Source organism: Populus trichocarpa, chromosome 10, assembly GCF_000002775.5.
Source record: "Populus trichocarpa isolate Nisqually-1 chromosome 10, P.trichocarpa_v4.1, whole genome shotgun sequence".
Lineage (NCBI taxonomy): Eukaryota > Viridiplantae > Streptophyta > Magnoliopsida > Malpighiales > Salicaceae > Populus > Populus trichocarpa.
The window spans coordinates 9,030,610-9,054,219 of NC_037294.2; the positions used below are offsets into that span (position 1 = coordinate 9,030,610).

Here is a 23,610-nt window from a genome sequence, read left to right on the forward strand (position 1 = left end):
CTTGCACAGCACGCCGAGTGAACTATCATACGTCAACGATGACATGTAAATTTGGATGGTGATGACAAAAACATCAATCCACGTGGAACACACCTCCTCTTGCTTTTTTTATTTAAAAAGAAAAAGAAAAGGAAAAAGAAAAAACATATTCATTTTTTTTTAATTTCTCTCTCTTTTTATTTTTTTAGTCACTCTTCACTTTTTACCTTTTTTTTTTCAAGAATCTGAATTCTAGGTTTCTTCTTTTATTAAGAGATAATTATAAAAAACCTCTTATGATTTCATTATGTTTCACTTTACCCTAGTACTTTTTGAAATTATATTTTACATTCTTTATAAAATAAAAATTTAAAAATGATAAAATATCCAAATTATCTTTATCTATAAATATGAGAAAATTAATTGAATAACAGATCATATACTCACACTCTCTTTCTTGTCCTACTTTCTCTTTCTAAAAATCATAATCTCTCTCTTCTTTGACATCTATTATCATAATTTGTTTAATCGATCTGATTTTTGTTCTTGTTTCCTGTGGAATTCCTTCCTCTTCATGTTTAGAACTCGACAAAGTTGGAATCCTTTTCATTGTTGTTAGCCCAAAGATCTCTAGTATATATGGTTTTAGTAATTTTAATGATCATAACAATTTAGTGAATTTAATATGTTTGTTAAGATTTGATATTATAAGGATTTTTCTATTATGTCAAATTAGAGCAAAATAGATTCTTTTGATGTAAACTTAACTTTGGATGTCTAAACTTAGAGTTATGTAATCAAGTCTTTAAAGAATTTAATTTTTCACACAAAAATGATTTTTATCCAAAAAGATTCTTTATTATTGAATTTATACATATTGAAAAATAGTTTATGAGAAAATCTTTCATCAAATATTTTAGATTGTTACTAAAAGTTTTTTGGAATGGAAAGTATAAACTTAATTAAATGATTTCTTGTGTTTTGATTACACTAAAAATTTCTTGTTCATTTTCAACGTACCTAAGTGAGTTGTGACTTTTCCACACTCAAAAGTGCATAATACAACTCTGTCATTCTCCTTTGCTAAACACAAGAAGCATGTTTAAATTTCTCATTTAATAATAATCAATGGAAGATAATAAAATAAGTTGGATTTGAGTTTTACTTAATTGTTCCATTTAAAACATCCAAATTCATTATCCAACTCTGACCTAATTAAATTAGGTTAAATCGGGGATGAAAAAGTTTTTTTTCAAGTTAAATTTTATGTTTTAAAACCAGTTTAGGAGTTTTTTGAGTTGACAGTAGAGGTTTTTTTTTGTTCGGTTTGGTTTTGATAAAAAAAAAAGACAACTTTATTGAAAATTTAGTTTTTTAGGGTTTTGAACCCGAAATCGGTTCAAAGCTATCGGGTTCGGCTTGGTTCAGTCTTTTTTTTTCAAAACTTGTTCAAATCGACATTATTTCAATTGAGATTTTTTATAGGCCTCGCTTTTTAGGTTTTTATTACAATGGATCCAAGTTATTTTTACTATTTTTGGGTTTTTCAAGATTTGTTTTGAATTTTTTCATAAAAGGTTTGTGTTGTTTTATTACAAAGGCTTTTCATGCCCATAAATAATTATATGAATTTTTACTTCAACATAAACATACATAGTTGATGCGAATTCGGAGAGTAAAATCCCTTGAACCCTCACACAAGAAAAAAAAATCCAAAAAAGCTAAAATCAAGTTGAAAAGAACTCAACTTAGTGGTTATCTAAACCAAAGAATTGTCATAACCCATTTTTGGGTTCTTCCAAATTACATTTCTTTTCTAAAAAAAAAAAAACACAACACTGAAACAATGCCGTTTTGAATAGCATTGTTCTCCTTCTTCCCTGCGCATGCAGAGGCAGGGAAGAACAAGATTTTAAATCATTTTTCCCGCTCTCTTTCCCCTCCCACTTGCACAAAACCCATACCTATAAACCCATACCCTGCCAAGAAAGGGGCACCATGCCCTGTAAACGCCAGCCACCTTACCCTGCAGAGGTAAGGTAGCCCAGCTCCCCCTGCACCATGATGGGACAGAGCAGGGGGGTTCCTCTCCGCTTGCTTATAAATAGAAGGAGGAGGAACCAGCAAAAGGGGGGTGATTTTTTGGGCAGAGAGAAAGACAAGAAGAGGGAGGAGAAATTTTTTGGAGAGAAGAGGGAAGCAAGCTGCAGAAACGGAGGGAGAAAAGGAAAAAAAAGGAAACCAAGGGGTGGCAAAATTTTGGAGAAGGAACAGAGGACGAATGCGAGAGAGGAGGAGGGGGGAGAACAGAAAACAGAGGGGAGAGTTTGTTTTTGAGAGGAGTGAAGCTCGGGCAAAACAGAAGAAAAAAGGAAGAAGATTTTAAAGACAGATAAGAGGAGCAGAGAAGGCCAGAAACAGAGGACAACGCTGAGAAGGGAAGGAGAACCACCGGCCAAGCAGCTCACCCAGTTCCCCTATTGCCACCAGCACCGTGAGCTGTCAGCAGCACATCCATGGTAGAGAGAGGAGGACGTTGTTGACAGAGGCAACACACACGGACAAGAAGAACAGCAGCACCACCACCAACGCCATTGCCAAGTCTTGGAAGTGAAAACAAAGAAGGAGAGAAAGGAGGAAGAACCACCGGTTACTGTCTGTATAGCTGCCACCAGCGCCACCCTAAAGCAACCGCCAGCTGCCACCATCCTCCCCGTCATTGATAACAGACCTGCACCGTGAGAAACAAAAGAAGAAACACTGAAAAAACAGAAACAGAGGAGAACAGAGCAGAAGAAAAAAAACATAGAGAAGAAGAAGAAAGGCCGATCACCGTCCAAGCCGTTCTCCGGTCAGCAACCGCCAGCAGCACAACCTCGAAGCCACAGCAGGTCCGCCCCTCTTCCTTCTTCTTCTTCGTTGCACCATCTTCACTGTTCTGCGTGAACAGTGGAGAGTGAATTAATTCACTCTCCACTGTTCACTGGGCCAGACGACTTGTCCCAGCCTAAAATCAGCGGGCCGGGTCCGGCCCAGTCAAAAAAAAATTCAAAATTTTTTTTTTTTTTGAAAATTTGTGATTCTTCCGCATATTATTCTACTAAATTTTGCTTAATATTGGTTTGTATTTTTATATCATAAAAATACAAATCCGGTATTAAAATACCCGATTTTCGTCAAAACTTTTTTTTAAAAAAAATGTTTTGGTTTTCATGCATACGGCCAAGTCTCTCAAAGAAAAGATCACGTCATATTTTCATACAACAAAGAAAACTTCAAAAAAAAAATATGTTTTAGCATGCATTTTGGCTTTAATAACCAGTTTATTAAAGTCACGAGAACTTGGCCAAAATTTCAAAAATTCCAAAAAAATTATTTTGTTTTCTTTTAATATCAGGGATTATGAATTTATACGTAAAACATATTCCCGATATTAAAAAGGTAGTTCTTTTATTAACGTTAGGACGGTTAGGTTTTACCCGATAAGATGAGGATCTCCTTACCGAGGACTTTTCTTAAACCATAGGCAGACCAACAATTAGAAATACAATACAACCGTAGCATATATAAGGCAATAAAACAATACAGCTTACCTTAGGTAGGGCGTATTTGGGGTGCTAATACCTTCCCTTTATACAACCAGTCCCCGTACCCGATCTCTGAGACCAGTTAGGGTTCCTAGTAACCAAAATACTAGGTGGCGACTCCATTCTATTTTTCCACTGATAAAAGACAAGAATTCCTTGTCTTCCCATATTTTCCAGATACACACCATGAGTGTGGAGGACGATCGCCGCGACGCCGCACACGTGCGACAGAATGGCGACTCCGTTGGGGACCTTGTGGACTAAGCTTTGTTTTTGTCTGATCATCGTGTTTTATTGTTTGGTTTTGTGTTATTGTTAATTTTCATTCTCATTTGCTCATACGCTTTAATTTTTTTACATATTTGTTCATGCATTGTATAAAATTATTTCATGCATCATTCACATTTGAGGGGAATTATAACTTTAGGTTAAATGGGGGATTAGCAGCTTACCTTATGACTTTTAGTCAAGGTTTAAGTTTGTGTAAACCCCAACTCTTCGCTGAGAGCTTAGACTAGTAATGATTGGTGCATATGTCATCCCATTACCTACTAAGCCCCTATATTGCCTTCACGAGGGTGATCACTGGGACAACAAGAGACCCTTTTGAATAGGTAGAAAGCCACCATCATGTAATGGCCCAAACCTATCCTTAGAGTATGAACTCCCTAATACGCATGTACATACATTTGCATCGTACACATACATCCATTCATTGTAAATAACATACATACATGCCAGGTTGAAATATAGGTCCCCAAAGAGTCTACAACACCCGACTTCGAACGAGAAACATGGAAGATGAAGGGCGCGCTCACCGTGACGCCCATTTTCAAGAAGAGTTGGAGTCTCTGAAGACAAGTGTGGCTCGCCTCACCAGCTTACTCGAGCAAATACTGGAAAACATACTCTGGTGAAGTTCCATCCAACCAACCTCTCATCTTTGTTCAAACCCTAACAACGACTCAGCCCGAAGAAATAAAGGGCAAACATGGTCAAGCGCCTCAACACAATCCAACATTTCTGTAAAAGCTTTTGTGGGAAGGCTGACCGAAGGGGAATTGCATCACAGTTGCAGAATGGAGCCTGTTCTTGTTCTGCCAAAAAATAACTAGCTCTGTTTGATCATGCCTGCAAAGCTTCTTGATTTTTGTTTTAACCTGTTTCAGTCTTGTTGGTTGGCTTATAATGCAACAAGACTTTCTTTGTCAAAAGAGCCTTCTTGTTAATAAGATCAAGTGTTTTCTTGTGTTCATGACATGCCTTCATTTTGTTGCTGTCTCATGCAAATAACACATTGAGCATAACCTTTAAGCATGAAACCATTGCGCTAAGAATCTTTTGGTGTGTTTCCCTTTTCTTCCCAAAACAATGCATGATCACACATATTCACAAAGATTTTTTGGGAATTCAAAGTTTAGTACAAAAACAGAAATCATGTTGGTGTTTGTCCGAAACAAATGAGTTCTGGAAATTCAGGTGATTCCTTATAGAGGTAACCATACACCTAGAAAACCCGAAAAAAAAACAAAAAAAACAAAAACACCATGAAGTGACTCCAAAAACTGAGTTTTAATTGGATGAATAATGAGAAACCATTTTGCATACTCGCATGAAAGCAAGGCTTACCGATCCTAAATGCATGAGTTTGGAATGAAGAAAGACCATCTTTGATAATCCTTTCACGAAACTAAAATATATCCTTTGATGTCCTTTTTTAGCCTAGTATTGTTTTTAGAAATAACTTTGGCTAGGATCACACCCTACACTAGGGGGCAAGTGCGAGAGACATAGAAAAAAAAAACCATTAATGATTGAAAGTGCCCAAACAACACTAGGGGGCATAAAAAAAAATTCTCAATCATCAAAGGTGCCTTAACAAAACTAGGGGGCATGAAGAAAAATCCAAAAGATCTGAGCTTCTAAACAATAACTGATATGATGATGCTCGACCAAGTGAGGAATGAAGAGAAAGAGCCCAAGCCCAACATTGGGGGCCACGATATACCATTTCAAAAATAAATTTAAATGACAAAAGATCAAGAAACAAGCATAAGTGATCCTTAGTCTTGAAATCCCTTAAACACCTTTTGAGCTTGCAAATATCCCATTCTTCATAACCAATAGCCCAAGCCTACATTACGTGCCTAATCAAGCCCTTTCTGATCAAAAGCAAGCAATATGGATCGGTAGGCAGTGCTTTCTCATGCGAACCAAATCATTATTCATGCAAATAAAATAAATGCTTTGAAAATCGGTTCTCTGTAACCTTCAAATTGAATTTCGAACCATCGTTTTTACCAACCAGATGTCACTTCATATTTTTCACCAAAATCAAAACAAAAATTTTTCATCACTTTTGAAAACCTCTCCATAGAAATCACTTGAATTTCTTCAGAATAAGTTTGCTTTGAATCGATGTCAAAATGATTTTTGTGTTTGGAATAGCTTCGAAATTCCAAAATTTCTACATGAAAACAACTCCTTATCAAAAACCAAACCTTCCTTCAAACAGCCTCATCCCTAAACCCGAATTGAATACTTAGGGGCATGATCAAGCTGGGGGGCAATCAAAAGCTCCTGGTAGGGCTGGCTCCATGATTCCCTTTCTAAGAAAAATGTTGGGCAAGATTGGCAACCCTTGAGATAAAGGGTGAAGGACAAAGAAGTATGATGATATCAAGCCCTTCCCAGAGATCAAGATCACAAGAGATGACTCGAGTAAGCAAGAGAGAAAAAGCCATCGAAGTTTACTGCCAACACTCCAAACTTTTAAGAAAAGAAAGACACCATGAAGAAATGAGGACCTATATTTCTCAGGTAAGTATACATGCATATAAATCATAATGCATTGCTTTCATCATTGATAGATCGATATTACACCTTCTTTCGAGTGCGCCTTTGTGCCCTCACTTCATTTCAAGTGCGCCTTTGAGCCACCATTTTTAGGTAATGCGTTTTGTAACCCTACCACATTTCGAGTGCGCTTTTGAGCCCTCACCAACATTTTTCTGGGTAGGTCACCCATTACAATTCAACCACTTCTTCATGTTTTTTTATCTTGGTAGGTCACCCATTACAATGAGGCTGTTTTTCCACTTGGGTAGGTCACCCATTACAATGAGACCACTCTTTCTTTTTCCTTGGATAGGTCACCCATTATAATAAAGCCAATATTTTTTCTGGGTAGGTCACCCATTACAATAAGACCATTCCTCCACCTGGGTAGGTCACCCATTACAACACGACCACTCTTTTTTTTTTCATTTTTGGGTAGGTCACCCATTACAACTCAACCATTCTTCGTGTTTTTTTATTTGGGTAGATCACCCATTACAATGAGACCATTCCTCCACCTGGGTAGGTCACCCATTACAACACGACCACTCTTCCTTTTTCCTTTTCTGGGTAGGTCACCCATTACAATTCGACCACTTCTCCATGTTTTTTTTATCTGGGTAGGTCACCCATTACAATGAGACCACTCTTTCCTTTTTCCTTGGGTAGGTCACCCATTACAATGAGATCAACATTTTTTCTGGGTAGGTCACCTATTACAACTCGACCATTCTCCATGTTTTTTTATCTGGGCAGGTTACCCATTACAATGAGACCATTCCTCCACCTGGGTAAGTCACCCATTACAATGAGACCACTCTTTCTTTTTCTATTTAGGCAGGTCGCCCATAAAAACAGACCAGGGTAAGTGTGTGTGGGCAGGTCGCCCGTGAAAATAGACCAGTATGAGTGTGTGAGCAGGTCGCCCGTGAAAATAGACCATTGTGAGTGTGTGTGGGTAGGTCGCCCGTGAAAATAGACCACTGTGAATATATAGGCTGGTCGCCCCTGAAAATAGACCACTGTGAGTATGTATGGGCAAGTCACCCGGGGAAAAAGACCATTTTTGTTTTTTTCTTTACAAGCTTACTATGCAAAGCATCGAGGAGTTTTTTTGCTTCGTAAGCATTGTAAAGAGGGGGGCAACTGTCATAACCCATTTTTGGGTTCTTCCAAATTACATTTCTTTTCTAAAAAAAAAAACAGAACACTGAAACAGTGCCGTTTTGAACGGCACTGTTCTCCTTCTTCCCTGCGCATGCAGAGGCAGGGAAGAACAAGATTTTAAATCATTTTTCCCGCTTTGTTTCCCTTCCCATTTGCATAAAACCCATACCTATAAACCCATACCCTGCCAAGAAAGGGGCACCATGCCCTGTAAACGTCGGCCACTTTACCCTGCAGAGGTAAGGTAGCCCAGCTCCCCCCTGCACCACGATGGGACAGAGCAGGGGGGTCCCTCACCGCTTGCTTATAAATAGAAGAAGGAGGAACCAGCAAAAGGGGGGCGATTTTTTAGGCAGAGAGAAAGACAAGAAGAGGGAGGAGAAATTTTTTGGAGAGAAGAGGGAAGCAAGCTGCAGAAACGGAGGGAGAAAAGGAAAAAAAAGGAAACCAAGGGGTGGCAAAATTTTGGAGAAGGAACAGAGGACGAATGTGAGAGAAGAGGAGGGGGGAGAACAGAAAACAGAGAGGAGAGTTTGTTTTTTAGAGGAGTGAAGCTCGGGCAAAACAGAAGAAAAAAGGAAGAAGATTTTGAAGACAGATAAGAGGAGCAGAGAAGGCCAGAAACAGAGGACAACGCTAAGAAGGGAAGGAGAACCACCGGCCAAGCAGCTCCCTCAGTTCCCCTATTGCCACCAGCACCCTGAGCTGTCAGCAGCACAGCCACGGCAGAGAGAGGAGGACGTTGTTGACAAAGGCAACACACACGGACAAGAAGAACAGCAACAGCACCACCAACGCCATTGCCAAGTCTTGGAAGTGAAAACAAAGAAGGAGAGAAAGGAGGAAGAACCACCGGTTACTGTCTGTATAGCTGCCACCAGCGCCGCCCTAAAGCAACCACCAGCTGCCACCATTCTCCCCGTCATTGATAACAGACCTGCACCGTGAGAAACAGAAGAAGAAACACTGAAAAAACAAAAACAGAGGAGAACAGAGCAGAAGAAAAAAAACACAGAGAAGAAGAAGAAAGGCCGATCACCGTCCAAGCCGTTCTCCGGTCAGCAACCGCCAGAAGCACAGCCTCGAAGCCACAGCAGGTCCGCCCCTCTTCCTTCTTCTTCTTCTTCGTTGCACCATCTCCACTGTTCTGCGTGAACAGTGGAGAGTGCTCCACTGTTCACTGGACCAGACAAGTCTGGCCTAGCCTAAAATGAGCGGGCCGGGTCCGGCCCGGTCCTAAAACAATTCAAAAAAATATATATTTTTGAAAATTTGTGATTTTTCTGCATGTTCTTCTACTAAATTTTGCTTAATATTGGTTTGTATTTTTACATCGTAAAAATACAAATCCGGTATTAAAATACCCGGTTTTCGTCAAAACTTTTTTTAAAAAAAAAATTTTTTTGGTTTTCATGCATACGGCCAAGTCTCTCAAAGAAAAGATCACGTCATATTTTCATACAAAAAAAAAGTCACGAGAACCGGGTATTTTTAAAAAAATATATGTTTTAGCATGCATTTTGGCTTTAATAACCAGTTTATTAAAGTCACGAGAACTTGGCCAAAATTTCAAAAATTCTAAAAAAATTATTTTGTTTTTTTTTAATATCAGGGATTATGAATTTATACGTAAAACGTATTCTCGATATTAAAACGGTAGTTCTTTTATTAACGTTAGGACGGTTAGGTTTTACCCGATAAGATAAGGATCTCCTTACCGAGGAGGACTTTTCTTAAATCATAGGCAGACCAATAATTAGAAATACAATACAACCGTAGCATATATCAGACAATAAAACAATGCAGCTTACCTTAGATAGGCCGTATTTAGAGTGCTAATACCTTCCCTTTATCCAACCAATCCCCCTACCCGATCTCTGAGACCAGTTAGGGTTTCTAGTAACCAAAATACTAGGTGGCGACTCCATTCTATTTTTCCACTGATAAAAGACAAGAATTCCTTGTCTTCCCATATTTTCCAGATACACACCATGAGTGTGGAGGACGATCGCCGCGACGCCGCACACGTGTGACAAGAATCTTAGTTATTGGATGAAAAAACTTAACCCAATGATTATAATGAACCACTAACTAAAGGTATAAGGATGAAACCCCAACCCGTTGATTGTAATAAACTAAAATATATAGGTATATGGATAAAACCCCAACCCGTTGATTATAACGACCTAAGAACTATAGGTGTAAGGATGGATGTCATAAAGAGAGTTGATCTTTGATAAGTTTTTTAAAAAGTTCCATGAGAAACCAAGAGTATGAGTAAACTTTTTCACACACAATAATATTCTGAATAATCAATCCATCTCAAATTATTAAAAAAAAAACTAAATATAAGTTAAATAACTATATTTATACTAGGAAAAATGAGAAATGCTAAAAAAATAACAAGAGTTCTAAATAAAAAAGAAAAAAGAATTCTAAATTAATTGGGAGACTAATGCAATTCTTGTATAGTAGCTTTTGATCTTTATCGTAAGGTCTTATCAATATTTAATTGCTATTATATTTCAACTCCATATAAAACAAGGATTTTAGAATCATCAAGAAAATTTGAAGCCCAATCCACATGTAAGGAGGAAAATAAGTTGAATCTGTAAGTCTTATAGAAAAGAAAATCAAATATCTTGAAATAATCACTAAATATTTCTTTAACCTTCTTAGCTCTTGACCTGGCACATGTAATTAATCATGTGGTATTGCTTGATGGTTTCAGCAACAATGCTTCAATTCATCCAAATTGATAACAAAAAAAAGTTAATGAAATCTAAAAAGTTGCTCTCCATCAAAAGATGACAACAAAAGCTTTCATCAAAATCTTAACCATCACAACAAGTAGCTCCCTAGTTTTCAATATTCGTAATTAATGAGTCAATATTCGTAATTATCACTCATAAATTATCACTCATGGTTTACAGGGTGTTTTATAGATGTTTTGGGTCAAAACAAGTTACAAAACAGGTTTTTGGGTCAAATGAGCATAAACCCTAATTTTCCAGCAACCACAGTGGCTAGAACCTGGACGAAACAGGTGGACATGACTGTCACACCCAAGATCATGAATTGGGTCTGGCAGTCATGCCAAATCCAAGGCGTTTGGGGCAAGCAGTCATACAAGACTTAAACATCTTGGGTCAGGCAAGGATTGAGTCTGGCAGCCATACCATTGGGTCTAACATGGTTGCCTGCCTAAGCACTTTGGGTCAGGCATGGATTGGGTATGGCAGGCAAGCCAGACCCAATCCATGGGTTTGGTATGGTTGCCATCATAGTTATCAGACTCGGCTTGGCCCTGCAGGTCAACCCAGGACCCGGGTGACCTGGGGTCTTAGCTAGGTACATTTCATTTAAAATTCGGGCCTGCAATTGGCCTAGATAAAACCGGTCATCTTATCGGGTTAACCCGGAACTCGGGTGACCCAGCAAAACCCGGTAGAGACCTGTTTTTTTTTTTCAAATATATTTTTTCTCTTAGCCAGAGACCCCTCTTTTTTCATATTTTTTAGTTTGTTATAACTCATTTCAAAGTTCACTATATAAATACTAGAAGAATGTTTTTATTTTTTCAATGTGAGATTTGAAGCACTGTAGTATTATATACTCTATGTTCACAAGAAAAAGTTATGTTTTTTCAATGTGGGATAAAAAAACCTTTTTGGTTAAATACTTCAACTTAAAATAATATGATAGTATCTTGCAAATGTGGGATAGAAAACCTATTAAAATAATCTTTTAAACTTAATTATTTACAACATGTATGACATATATTCACATAGATTATTTTTTAATTTTTTTCATATGAAATATTAAAACTTCAAATATTTTTTTTAAATTTTTCCAAGTTGACCCGAGTCAACCAGTGTGACCCGAGTCTCGGCTCCTGAGTCGGGTCAACCCCTGAGCCGGGTTTGATAACTATGGGTGCAATAAAAATATAAATTTAAAGAATGCAATTAAAAAAATAAAGTGACGTGACTGGTTAAAAAATAAAAACTGAAAAAATGTAAAGAACCTCTTTCTTTTTTGTTCAGGGAGCCTCTTTTAAATAATATTGATTTTTTTGTTATGTGTTTAATTTTCGGAGTAGTTTTTTTTGTTCATCTATGTTTATTTTTAGATGATATTTTTAATATGTGTAGTTTTACATGTTATTTTTTAAAAAATTTATTCAATTAATTTAATGTCTTATTTTTCAAGATTCAATATATTGATCTACATTTGTCTCTCAGTTTTTTAAATCTTGTTTTTAGATGTCATTAATGATTTTTTATTGATTTATTAGCGCACATAATTCTTAGTTTATTTGATTACTTATGTGCATCAATATTTTGATTTGTTATAGTTTTTGAACTATCAAAATACATTGAAAAAACCTGTATAAATATTTTTTTATAAAAATAAAAATATTTAACTTACAGCGAAGCGCGGGACACGTAGCTAATAAATTCTATTAAATGAGTTAGCAAGGTAGAAAACAAACTTGTAATAGATTTGTGCACATTGCCATTTCACCATAAGTTACATTAGCTCTCAAAACTTTTACGTAGAAACTTATAATACTAGAACTAACCAAACATACTACCAGAAATGTACTAATCTTGCAACAAAATAAGAATCAACACATCAAATTTCCTTAGTGCCTTTGAAACATAAAATGTAAATTATTAGGGCACAATTAATAATAACTTATAGGTAATAATTAATCTTCATCAAATATGCTAAATAACATAAATCAACTTTGTCAAACATAATTATTGTGAATATTGATATTTTTTTTAGCCCTGTTTGTTTCATGAAAATGGTTTTAAAATGGTTTTTAGAAATTATTTTCCAAACTTTTCTGTGTTTATTTGTCATTAGAAAAATTAATCAACAAAAAAAACTTTCCAATCAAAGAAAAATTTAACTTTGTTTCTAGAAAAGTGTTTTTCTTTTATTTTGGGTGGAAAACACTTTCTAGAAGTTGTGAAAAATTTAGAAATGTCTTGTTATTTGCTGATTATATCAAATTTGATCCTCAAACTTTTAATTGTTATATATTTTTTTTTGATTTTTTTCTTTCAATTTCATCATTTAGAATTTGATTTAATTTGATTTTTATATCAATTTTGGTCTTTATTTTTATTATTGTTATTTGCTTTTCTCTTGTCATTTTCTTAATTGAAATTTTTTTATCTATCAAATCTGGTCCTTATTTTTTTTATTGTTATTTATTTTATTTTAAATAATTTATAAAATTATATTTTTTTTTAATTTCATCATCTTTCAATGTTTTTATTTGTTAGATTTGATCTCTATTATTTTGATTGTTATTTATTTTATTTGAGATAATTTATGAAATTAGATTTTTTTTATTTTATTATCATTCAACTTTTTAGTTTGTAAGATTTGTTCTTTATTATTTTAATAAACTTGAAAAAGAATTAACAATTTATTTTCCAGCTTATTTTTCATGACATAGTCAAATACAAGAAAGTATTTTTTAACTTATTTTATATGATACTATCAAATATCAAAAAATAATTTACTTTTTAAAAATTTAATTTTTAAAAAAATTACCTTTTAAAAAAATATATGTTTTTAGCAAACAAAAGGGTTAATGTTAATTTTTTTATATATGACATGCGGGCAGAGTGCAAGCCAGCTAGCCGGATGGTTTTTGGTGGATGTTCTTTAGGACTTGGAGGGAATAAACACAAAAGGTACGATTTTTTTTAGATGGAAATCTGAGCTTTATTGACCATGTATTTCTTGCCAAGTGGCTTCTTGTCTTTCCTTAACTGTCATGTCTCAATTTGATAATTGGGAATTCCTGTCAGGGCTGCTTTATTTTATTGTTATATTAGTTTGGTTTTGTGTTTTTTTAATCAAGTTGGTGGGTCCAGAATTATGATGTCGTCAAGGTTCTTTCCTCGACTTGTCTCTAATTCTTGAATATATTAACAAAACTTTTAAAATACGTAAAAATTGAATATACTAGAAATCAAGAATATATATATATATATATATATATATATATATATATATATATGCATTATGAATGAAGAGATAATTAAAACATTGCATAATTATTTTCCTATATATTAAAACATTTGGAAACAACACTGCAGAAACACTGTAGATTTACTGTGGACACAGACACATTGCCCCGTGAAAGACACTATGTCATAGAGTATTTGCACTGTGGACAACAATGTAGCATCCTGGGGGGCATTCCTTTCCTCTCTTTTTTTAGTCAAGAATTGCGGCTGAGGGTGTGACATTCTTTGCCAAAAGCTGTTGAGTCTGACTTTGGTAGCCGGACCCAACGCTGTTGGGTCTGATTGACAAGTCAGACCCAAAACACTTCCAAAACATGCCAATAGCATTGGGTTCTGCATCCCAGCTAGACCCAACAGAGTATTTGACTGTGGACGACACTGTAGTGCATGTGGGGGGCGTTGTCTTTTCTGTTTGTAAGTCAGAAAGGGTTGTTGGATCGTTGCAGCAGGACCCAATAAATTTGAGTCCTGCTTCCACCAGGACCCAATGGCGTTGAGTCCTGCTGGAACCATTAAAGTTGGGTCCTGCCCCAGGAGGACCCAAGACTGTAATTTTTTTTCCTTTTTCATACGGGTATGGCTGCATAGCCAGACCTAGCAGCCATACCCAATTAAATTTCTTGGCTGTTGTCTTCTCTGATTTAAATTTATTTTTCAAAATAAATTGATTGTACTGTGGACAGCACTATAGCACCTTCCCAGATCAATCCCATCTTTATCATCTACACATGCACGCACATGCACTTTTTTCCTTTGTCGACAAGGAACTAAAGTTAATCAATGCAAGAAAGTAGTAAGATCACTGACATCGGCATAGGAAGATTGTAAAAAAAAATTGATTTCTTTTGGTGGATGGATTGAGAATCCATGTTATCATATACGTGAGAATTCAATCCCCCATGCCTCTCTACATCGTGTATATATATAATGAAGAAGATATATATATATATATATATATATATATATATATCTTCTTCATTATAGTATAACACCACCATTGAATATTAATGGAAGATCATTGATTAATAAGGACGACTGGCTTCCAGACCCAGCAGTTATACCTAATTAAATTTCTTTGTTGTTGCCTTCTCTGACTTAAATTTATTTCTCAAAATAAATTGACGACATTTTTTTTATATTTTATAAAAGTTGGGTGATGATAAAAAAATTTTCCATTTCAGGTTGGGTTAAATTTTCTAATTAAATCATGTTTGATTTTGGGTTTTGAAAATTCTTTGAAAACAATTTGACAATTTTTAAGTTTTTTTCTTTGTTTCAAATTAATATTTTTGTTATATTTTTAAATGTTTTAAAAAATATATGTTGAGATTATGTCTGGCTGCGTTGGCCCCTGCCTTCTAACATGACCCAACTGTGTTGGCCCCCTACTCGCAGTAGGACCCAACGCTTAGCCTGTAAGCCCTTTTTTCTCTGAAAGAGAGAGATTCATACTTATCAGTATTACAAGGGAAAGAAAAGCTCTGAAACCGAAAAGGGATATCCTAATTTGATTGCTTACTTGATTGCTTTCTAAATAGGAAGTGCATTTCTCCTAGAACCAGCTGGCTTACGGGCTTACAGGGAAACAAAAATGCTTGGAAGTGACACTTCAATAGGCACTAAAATTAGATTTCTCTGATTTAAATTCATTTTTGAAAATAAATTTATGCGACTTTTATTATATTGACGAAAAATTTAGTGATGATATTATTATTTTTTTCAGGTTGGGTTGAATTTTCTAATTAAATCATGTTTGATTTTGCGTTTCAAAAATTCTTTTAAAAAAAATTTGATAATTTTTAATTTTTTTCTTTACTTTAAATTAATATTTTTTTTTATGTTTTTGTATTATTTTTTTTCAAAAAATATGTTGAGATTGTCTTTGACTCGAAGCCAGACCCAAGAAATTTTAAAATTTTAATTTTTTTCTTTACTTCAAAATAATAATTTTTTGATATTTTCGTATTATTTTTAAAATATATTTTCTAAAAAAATATATTGAGATTGTGTCTGGATGAGAGGGAAGACCCAAGAAATTTAATTTTTTTTCTTTACTTCAAATTAATATTCTTTTGATAATTTTGTATTATGTTTTTAAATATTATTTTAAAAACAATTATGCTAAGATTGGGTTTAGCTGCGTCACCAGACCCATGGCAGCAGTGGGCCCTGCCTACAAGCAGGACCCACCACTACTGGGTCCTTCTACGAAGCATGACCCAATGATGTTGGACCCTGCTGCCCAGCAGCGATGGGCCGTCCTCCAGAACCCATTAGCTTTGGGTCTTGCGGCTAGCACGACCCATCAAAAAGCGTTGAGTCCTGTTGGGGGCAAGACCTCATAAGCCAATACTGTAATGTGTTTTTCTTTTCTCTTATTTTTTTTTCACAGGGTAAAGAGGAAATATTATTATTATTATATTATTATGTTACTGTTACTGTTATTGTTATTGTTATTGTTATTGTTATCATTAATAAATTTAAAGAAAAAAAATTATTACAATCGAAGAAAAACCATAAATTTTTTTGAAGAGATTAAAAAATATAAAAATTTGGGTTAGACAAGTTTAACATCATTATTAATATTATAAATATTATTATTTGTATTATAAATATTATTATTTTTAATACAAGTAATATTATTAATATAATAATTAATAAATTTGAAAGAAAATATCATTAATATTGAAAAATAACCATAGATTTGAAGGTTAAAATTAAAAATTATTTTTATTTTTATTAACTTGGGTTTGGCATTCCCTTCTAAACCCGAGAAACTTGGGGCAGGAAAGGGACACATGATTGAAGTTGCTTGGGAGAGGCAGGAGCGTGAATCTAAGTTCCTTGGGTCTTACAGTCACACCTGACCCAACATACTTGGGTTAGACGTTTGGAGCCAAGTTTGAGTCTGACTGCAACGCCAGACCCAAGAGCGTTGGGTCTGGCCGAAAGGACGGACCCCAAGCTCAGGGGCCTTCCTTTTTAAACAGACCCAATGCTCTTGCGAGCAGGACCCACTAAATTTGGAACATGCTGCCACTAGAACCTAGCAGCGGTGGCCCTACTGCCAGCCCCACCTGCCTAGCAAGACCTAATGTTGTTGGGTCCTTCTGTCAAACATGACCCAATGATGTTGGGCCCAGATGGGTACCCAGCTGCTGGGTCATTCTGTCAAGCATGACCCAATGATGCTAGAACTTTAATAGATTCGGATTGCAGCTAGACCCAAAGCTCTTGGGTCTGACATTTATAAGGGGCGCAAAGCTATTGGGCGCATCACGAACCAGAGAAATAGAATCCCACAATCTTCCCAACCAGATTGCTGACCTTAACCTAAAAATTAGTGTCGAGCATAATCAGAAAAAACATTAGCCCTTAAATTAAGAGGGTAAACAAAAATTGAGGATTTTCTTAATCATAAAAGCTCTAGAAATTGATCACAAACTTGTTCTTCAGCAAGGCTCGCAATCTAATTTAAACATGGTATCCATCTTAATTACGAGAAAAACCTGCAAGTTTAATAAGACAAGTAGAAGTAGATCGCATATGACCAGAGAAATCCATAAGCTAGAAGCAGTACCTGGTCACCATTGTTGCGGATGAGAAAGTCCCTCTCTTCCAACGAAAGAAGCGATGAAAGGTCGTGCGAAACGTCTTCGGTGGCCATTGTTAAGTGATGAACTACCCAAAAGGCTAGAACAATTGCCGATTCCAAATGCTAAGTATTGAGACCAACTGGTTAAGGCACTAAGGTTCTTGTTAAGTGAATTAAATATGCATGTCAAGTTAGAGTTTTTTTTATTATACTAAAAATTTCTTGTTCATTTTCAACTAGATGGTTACCACACTCAAAAGTGTATAATACACGTTTGTCATTCTGTCATTTTCTTTTGCTAAACACGCAAAGCATGTTTAAATTTCTCATTTAATAATAATTAATGGAAGGTAATAAAATAAGTTGGTTTTGAGTTTTACTTAATTGTTCTATCTAAAATATCCAAATTTATTGCATGATTAAATCAGGTGAAATTAGGGCTGAAAAAGTTTTTTTTCATATTAAATTTTATGTTTTTAAACTAGTTTAGAAGTTTTTTAAGTTAACATCAGACATGATTATTTTTTATTTGATTTGGTTTTGAATAAAAAAAAAAACAACTTGATTGATATTTTAGTTTTTTAAGGTTTTGAACCCGAAATCGATTCAAACCTATCATATTTGCTTTGGTTCAATTATTTTTGTTTCAAAACTGATTCAAACTCAAATTAGAGATAATTACTTCAATTTAGATTTTTCATCCAAGTTATTTTTACTATTTTTGAGTTTATCAAGATTTTTATTGAATTTTTTCATAAATATGAGTTATTTTATTACAAAGGCTTCATGGCCATAAATAATTATATAAATTTTTACTTTAACATAATCATACATAATTAATCCAAATTCAAAGAGTAAAAACCCTTGAATCCTCACAGAAAAGAGAAACAATCTAAGAAAGGTAAAATTAAATTGAAAAGAACTCAACCTATTAATTATTTAAATTAAATATTCATAGTTACTAGATGAAAAAACTTACTTAACCTGATGATTATAATGAACCATTAATAATTGAAGATATAAGGATGAAACCTTGATTATAACAAACTGAAAAAACTATAGATATAGAAATGAATGTCATAAAGGCATCCACGATCTCCACACACATGCAACAAACACTTACATCGCAACCTTATTACGGCAGAAAGCCCACAAAACAAGATACAAGTAGCGCATGCCTGCTTAAGCTCTGCGGCACACATCTCCATCGCAGACCCATCCTTCCTTTCCCTTTTCAGTTCCAGTATCTTCATCTTCCTTCAAAGCACACTTGGGTTGAAGATTAAAGTCACATTGTTTGCAATAGAAAGACCACCTATATCCTGTTTCACGACAGCCATTGCAAACATATGCTTTGCGTTTAGTACGTATCAGCTCATGCTCAGTATGAAGTTCGTGTTTCACTTTCTCTGGCCACCCTTTTGCTTTTTCCTCAAGCTCCTCCTCCAATTGCTTTAGATGTTCCTCGGTAAATGGAAAAGCATCTGCCCCGTAAGCTGTCAAGTGCATCCGAGCTTCCTTGGTAATGGTCCGGCCACTTGGGCCAATCGCTACAGCTGCAGGAATGCCTTGAATTTTGAATTTCCGACTCAGGATTTGTTTCCTTTCATCACCAAATGGAAGGGCTAACCAAGGCATTTCTGAATAGAACTCGTCAAAGGTGGTTTGATCGCTGTCACTTGAGATGAAGATCACCTCAACTGCATTGTCTTTTGCTTTAATTGTGTGGTATGCTTCAATTAGCTTGGGTAAAAAGGCACGACATGGAGGGCACCATTGAGCTGAGAAGTAAAGAAGAATGTTCTTTCCAACTAGTTCAGACACTGGGACCTAATCAAGAACAAACCATTTGAATGATAAAAAAAAAAAACCTTTGCTAATGAATTCAATTCGTGATGATAAGAAAGTTATTGAAAGTAATGCAATAACAACATGCGAGGTTAGCATACAACAAGAAAATTACCTTGGAGCCACTTTTGTCAATCACAAAATCATTTTCCCCATTAACCAAAACTGATTCAAGCGTCTGCGATTCAAGTTTTGCCTTTTCAATTGCAGCTAGCTCGTCAAGCTTTTCCGGTGTAAATGGGTAGGCTTCAATACCATGGTCTTCGATTAGTTCAGCTACATTTGGGTTCAAAGTCTTCCCATCTTGGCCGATTATGACAAGATTAGGAATGGTTCTAAGTTCAAAATACTGCGCTAGCTTCTTGCAGCTCTTGTCCTTAAATGGCAATGCCAACCACGGCATTGTCTCAAAACTCTCTTTGAAGTCTTCTTCATCATAGTCTAGAGATATTAGGACTACTTCAAAGTTCTCTCCTTTTTCCTTGAGCGTCTTATACAATTCCACTAGTTTTGGAGTGAATTCACCGCACATCGTATGGATTGAAAAATACAAGCCAACCAATTTTCCTTCAAGGTCCAACAAAGGGATCTGCCATTACAGATAGCAAAAATGTAAATTATGGCATCATCATTAAAAATAGCAAAAAAGTGAATGATGGCATCATCAATTCAATTTCAAAACTAGCAAATTGAATGAACCATCTACCTTTTTTCCATCATTTGAAATCACATAATCACGTGAGCTTGAAACCAAGATAGAGCTTATAGTTTGATTCTTCTTAGCATTCTCTTCTTGCTCTTTCAGGAAATTCAGTCTATCAAGGTTGAACGGATACCCATCCACGCCATGTTCCATGACAGTGCTGACTCCATCATCGCATGAAACCTTGCCATTCGTATCAAAAATGACAAGATGAGGGATTCCTCTTACTTCGAATACTTCCTTAAGACGTAGGCGGGTCTCCGTATCAGAGAAGGGAATAGCAAGCCATGGCATTTCGGAGAAGTATGTGTTGAATGATTCATCGTCTCCGTCAGAAGAAATGAAGACCACCTCAAAGTCCCCTTTGGATGATAGCTGTTCATAGACTTCTACCAACAACGGAGTGAAATTACGGCACGGCCCGCACCACGAACCAGAGAAATAGAATCCCACAATCTTCCCAACCAAATTGCTGACCCTAACCTAAAATTAGTGTGGAGCATAATCAGAAAAAAAACATTAGCCCTTGAATTAAGAGGGTAAACAAAAATTGAGGCTTTTCTTAATCATAAAAGCTCTAGAAATTGGTCATAAACTTGTTCTTCAGCAAGGCTCGCACTCTAATTTTAGTAATGGTCCGGCCTCTTGGGCCAATGGCTACAGCTGCAGGAATGCCTTGAATTTTGAATTTCCGCCTCAGAATTCGGTTCTTTGCATCACAAATGGAAGGGCTAACCAGGGCATTTCTGAATAGAACTCATCAAAGCCGAATTGATTGAGGTCACGTGAGATGAAGATCACCTCAAATGCATTGTCTTTTGCTTTAGTGTGGTGTGCTTCAATTAGCTTGGGTAAAAAGGCACGACGGGGACGGCGCCGTTGAGCTGAGAAGTAAAGAAGAATGTTCTTTCCGACTAGTTCAGAAACTGGAAACTAATAAAGAGTAAACCGTATGAATGATTGAAAAAAAACCTTTCGTAATATATTCAGTTTGTGATAAGAACTTTATTTAATTTGTGATAATAAGCAAGTTATTGATCATAACATAAATACAGTAATGCAATTCCAACATGCTGGATTAGCTTGGAAATAAAAATTACCTTGGAACCGCTTTTGTCAATAGCAAAATAAGTTATGAAATTCGAAAATAACAAAATTGTCAAAACCGGGGTCTTAGTAAGATTTTTTTGCATCTAAAGATTTGACCGTCTATATAGCGATATATTAACTATTATAAAAAAAAATAGCTTCCAAAAACTCCTGTAAAAATTTGAATGTAATTTAATAATTGTATCAAAAGTTATGATCTTTTTTAGCCATTATTCTGATCTGACACAACCAAATCTATTTTTAAGCATAGAAAAGTTCATATTGATTTATAAATACATTTGTTAAGTTATCCATATAATATGTTTAGAGCATATCTTTATCTAATTATGACGGATTCACACCTGACTACATAAAATCACCTGTGAAAACTATTACGTGAACACTAACTTTTTAAGATTTTAATTTAAGTCTGTTTTTTAATTTACAAGTTAGATAAAAATATAAATTTGTATTCATAAAACAGAAAAAAAAATTATAAAATTATTGTATTTATGTAAATCAATAAACTGGTCATATAATTATATTTGACCATTAAATTAGTTGGTATTTGTCGCACTTTAAAAAAAAAATATTTAAATGTCGCTGTTATAAAATACGATAAATCTCTCTCTGCCCTGTTCTGCAGTGTTAAACAAGATGGACCGGTCTTACTTCTGTTTTAAGAAAACACATATTCCGTTTTATTCTCTCTCTCTTCTTTATCTCTTTGAAATATAAAGAGTTTGCTATTAAATGTTTTTTTTTGGCTATTATCTGTTCAATGAAATCATTATATTCCTGATAAAAAAAAGAAAAAAAAATAAATGGGTTGAACCTTTCCGTCTTTTAAATCAATAAATTCTTCAATTAAAAAAAATTCAAAATTGACCTAATTCGATTTTGATTCATTTAAAATTGAGTCTTTCAATGAAAAGGCACCATCTGTATAGCATAGTTCAATTGAATGAACAATCAAGTGGTCTAGGTCGGATCTTGCACAGGGAGCTTACGGAATGATTGTTTAATAATGGAATGCATATGTTTTTTAAATGTATTTTTTAATTGAGTATATATTAAAATAATATTTTTTAATAAAAAAAATTATTTTTAATATCAATACATTAAATTTGTTGAAAAAATATTTATTTAATATTTTTTTAAAATAAAAACTAATTTAAAAATTAAAAACTACTTGCACGAAAAGAAAAGGCCAAAGATACAACATTTTTCATGGGAAGAATAGATAATTTTTAAATTCAATATTCCATTGTTTGGCATTGGATTTTCTCTTATGAATCATGGCTTTCTTGCTCTCAAAAGTAGTGTTTTTAAACCCATAACAAGGCTAAGGTCACGAGTTTTGATCGGGTTACCAGATTTTAACCAGATCATTTGGGTTAACCTCATTTTTTTATAAACCAAAACGATTTTGTTTTGATAAAAAATAAAAAAATAGTCAACGGGTTGCAACCGGGTTTTTGATCGGGTCAACCCGTCGGATAGGCTGGGTTTTTAACTACTCCTATGCTTTCATAAACCCGACTCGGTTTTAGCCTCGGGTCAGCCGGGTCCCGGGTCAACCTGTCGGGCCAGGTTTTAAAACTATGCTCAAAAGTACATGATACAACTCTATCCTTCTAATTAGATTTTATTTTACTTGTTTTAATTTGACGTATTTAAATTTATAATTCACTTTGGATTCTGACCTAATTGAATCACGTCAAGTTAAGGATTTCTTTTACTTGTGTTGTCTGTACTCTCTGGATACCAATTCAATTTATTTTATTTTATTAATTTTATAAAAATAAAATCTAAACTAAAAAAACTGCATCCTCATCAATTAATCATAAAATTAATAAAATAGACTTCAATTTTTACATAAAATCATAAAAATCTTTTACAAGTCATAGGATAAAAATTCAAACTTTATATTAAAAATTAAAATTATATCTCTATAATTAAAATAATATGATGATGATAAATGTTAAAAATGAGGTGAGGGACCCCTTTATATGTCTAAAGGATCAACAAAAACTAAATTGTTGGTTAACTAAATTGATGATGTTTCAGAAAATTCAAGTAATTTAGGGGTAAGATTTATGCCTTAGATAATTAGTTAATTTTTTTGTTCTGGTAATCTGTTACATTCTCCCTAGTCAATGTGGCTAAAAATGGGTATCTGATACCTGCAAAATATCTCTTTTGATGAATTTATGGACTCTCCAATGATTAAGTTAGTAACTTTTTGAGATAAAATTCAATAATATTATAGAGAAATACTCTCGAAATAAATATGGAATAAAAAATGGAGATTCTAAACCTTTCGAGTTAAAAGATTCAAGGTTTATTAATAATTCATGAGTCTATGTACGAAGAGGAGGGGCTAAAGCTTAATGTTGTCCTGATAGTATTAAAGAAAAAAACATTTCTGATATATGTATTAATATTGATGAAAAATATTATTCACATATGTATTTAGGGTTGATGGAAATATGTTAAGTTTTGAAAGGATTTGTTTACACTTAAGAGTATAGGAAAAATAGGATCCAAAATGTAGTCATGACTAAATGAGAATTTGCCCTAAACAGATTATGTGGATGGCCTCGCAGATGCATTTATGAACCAGTGGGACAGGTCTAGACCCAAAAGGAGGTCTGGTTGCACCATACCAAATAACAGCTCAAAAAAGACATAATTTTTTATCCGATCGTTGGATCGAACTCAAATTTTAACATAAGTTTCTGGAGG

The 23,610-nt window shown here is 34.7% G+C and overlaps 2 protein-coding genes across 2 annotated transcripts in view; both read right to left on the reverse strand.

The window, feature by feature from the left end:
- LOC7477023 (probable nucleoredoxin 1) overlaps positions 1-20,262 on the reverse strand; it is a 102,231-nt gene extending 81,969 nt beyond the window's left edge. Inside the window, exon 1 of the mRNA XM_052456046.1 lies at positions 20,125-20,262. The gene's annotated coding sequence lies outside the window, so the exon portion shown is untranslated. The remainder of the gene's footprint in view (positions 1-20,124) is intronic.
- On the reverse strand, positions 18,390-20,966 carry LOC18102442 (probable nucleoredoxin 1). The gene is made up of 5 exons (XM_006378233.3): positions 20,874-20,966; positions 20,575-20,706; positions 19,777-20,256; positions 19,186-19,659; positions 18,390-19,052 (listed from the first exon to the last, which is right to left on the reverse strand). The coding sequence occupies exons 1-5, from the start codon at positions 20,964-20,966 to the stop codon at positions 18,405-18,407; spliced, it is 1,827 nt and encodes a 608-aa protein (XP_006378295.2). The 3' UTR covers positions 18,390-18,404.
- Positions 20,967-23,610: the final 2,644 nt, after the last annotated feature.

What these genes read in the sequence shown, in the direction of transcription:
- LOC18102442 (XM_006378233.3), bottom strand. Translation starts at nt 20,966, where the DNA reads ATGCAAAAAAATCTTACTAAGACCCCGGTTTTGACAATTTTGTTATTT. An exon ending in TTTCAAATGATGGAAAAAAG is followed by an intron (nt 19,660 to 19,776) that starts GTAGATGGTTCA and finishes CTGTAATGGCAG; the next exon opens with ATCCCTTTGTTGGACCTTGA. An exon ending in TTGACAAAAGTGGCTCCAAG is followed by an intron (nt 19,053 to 19,185) that starts GTAATTTTCTTG and finishes GTTCTTGATTAG; the next exon opens with GTCCCAGTGTCTGAACTAGT.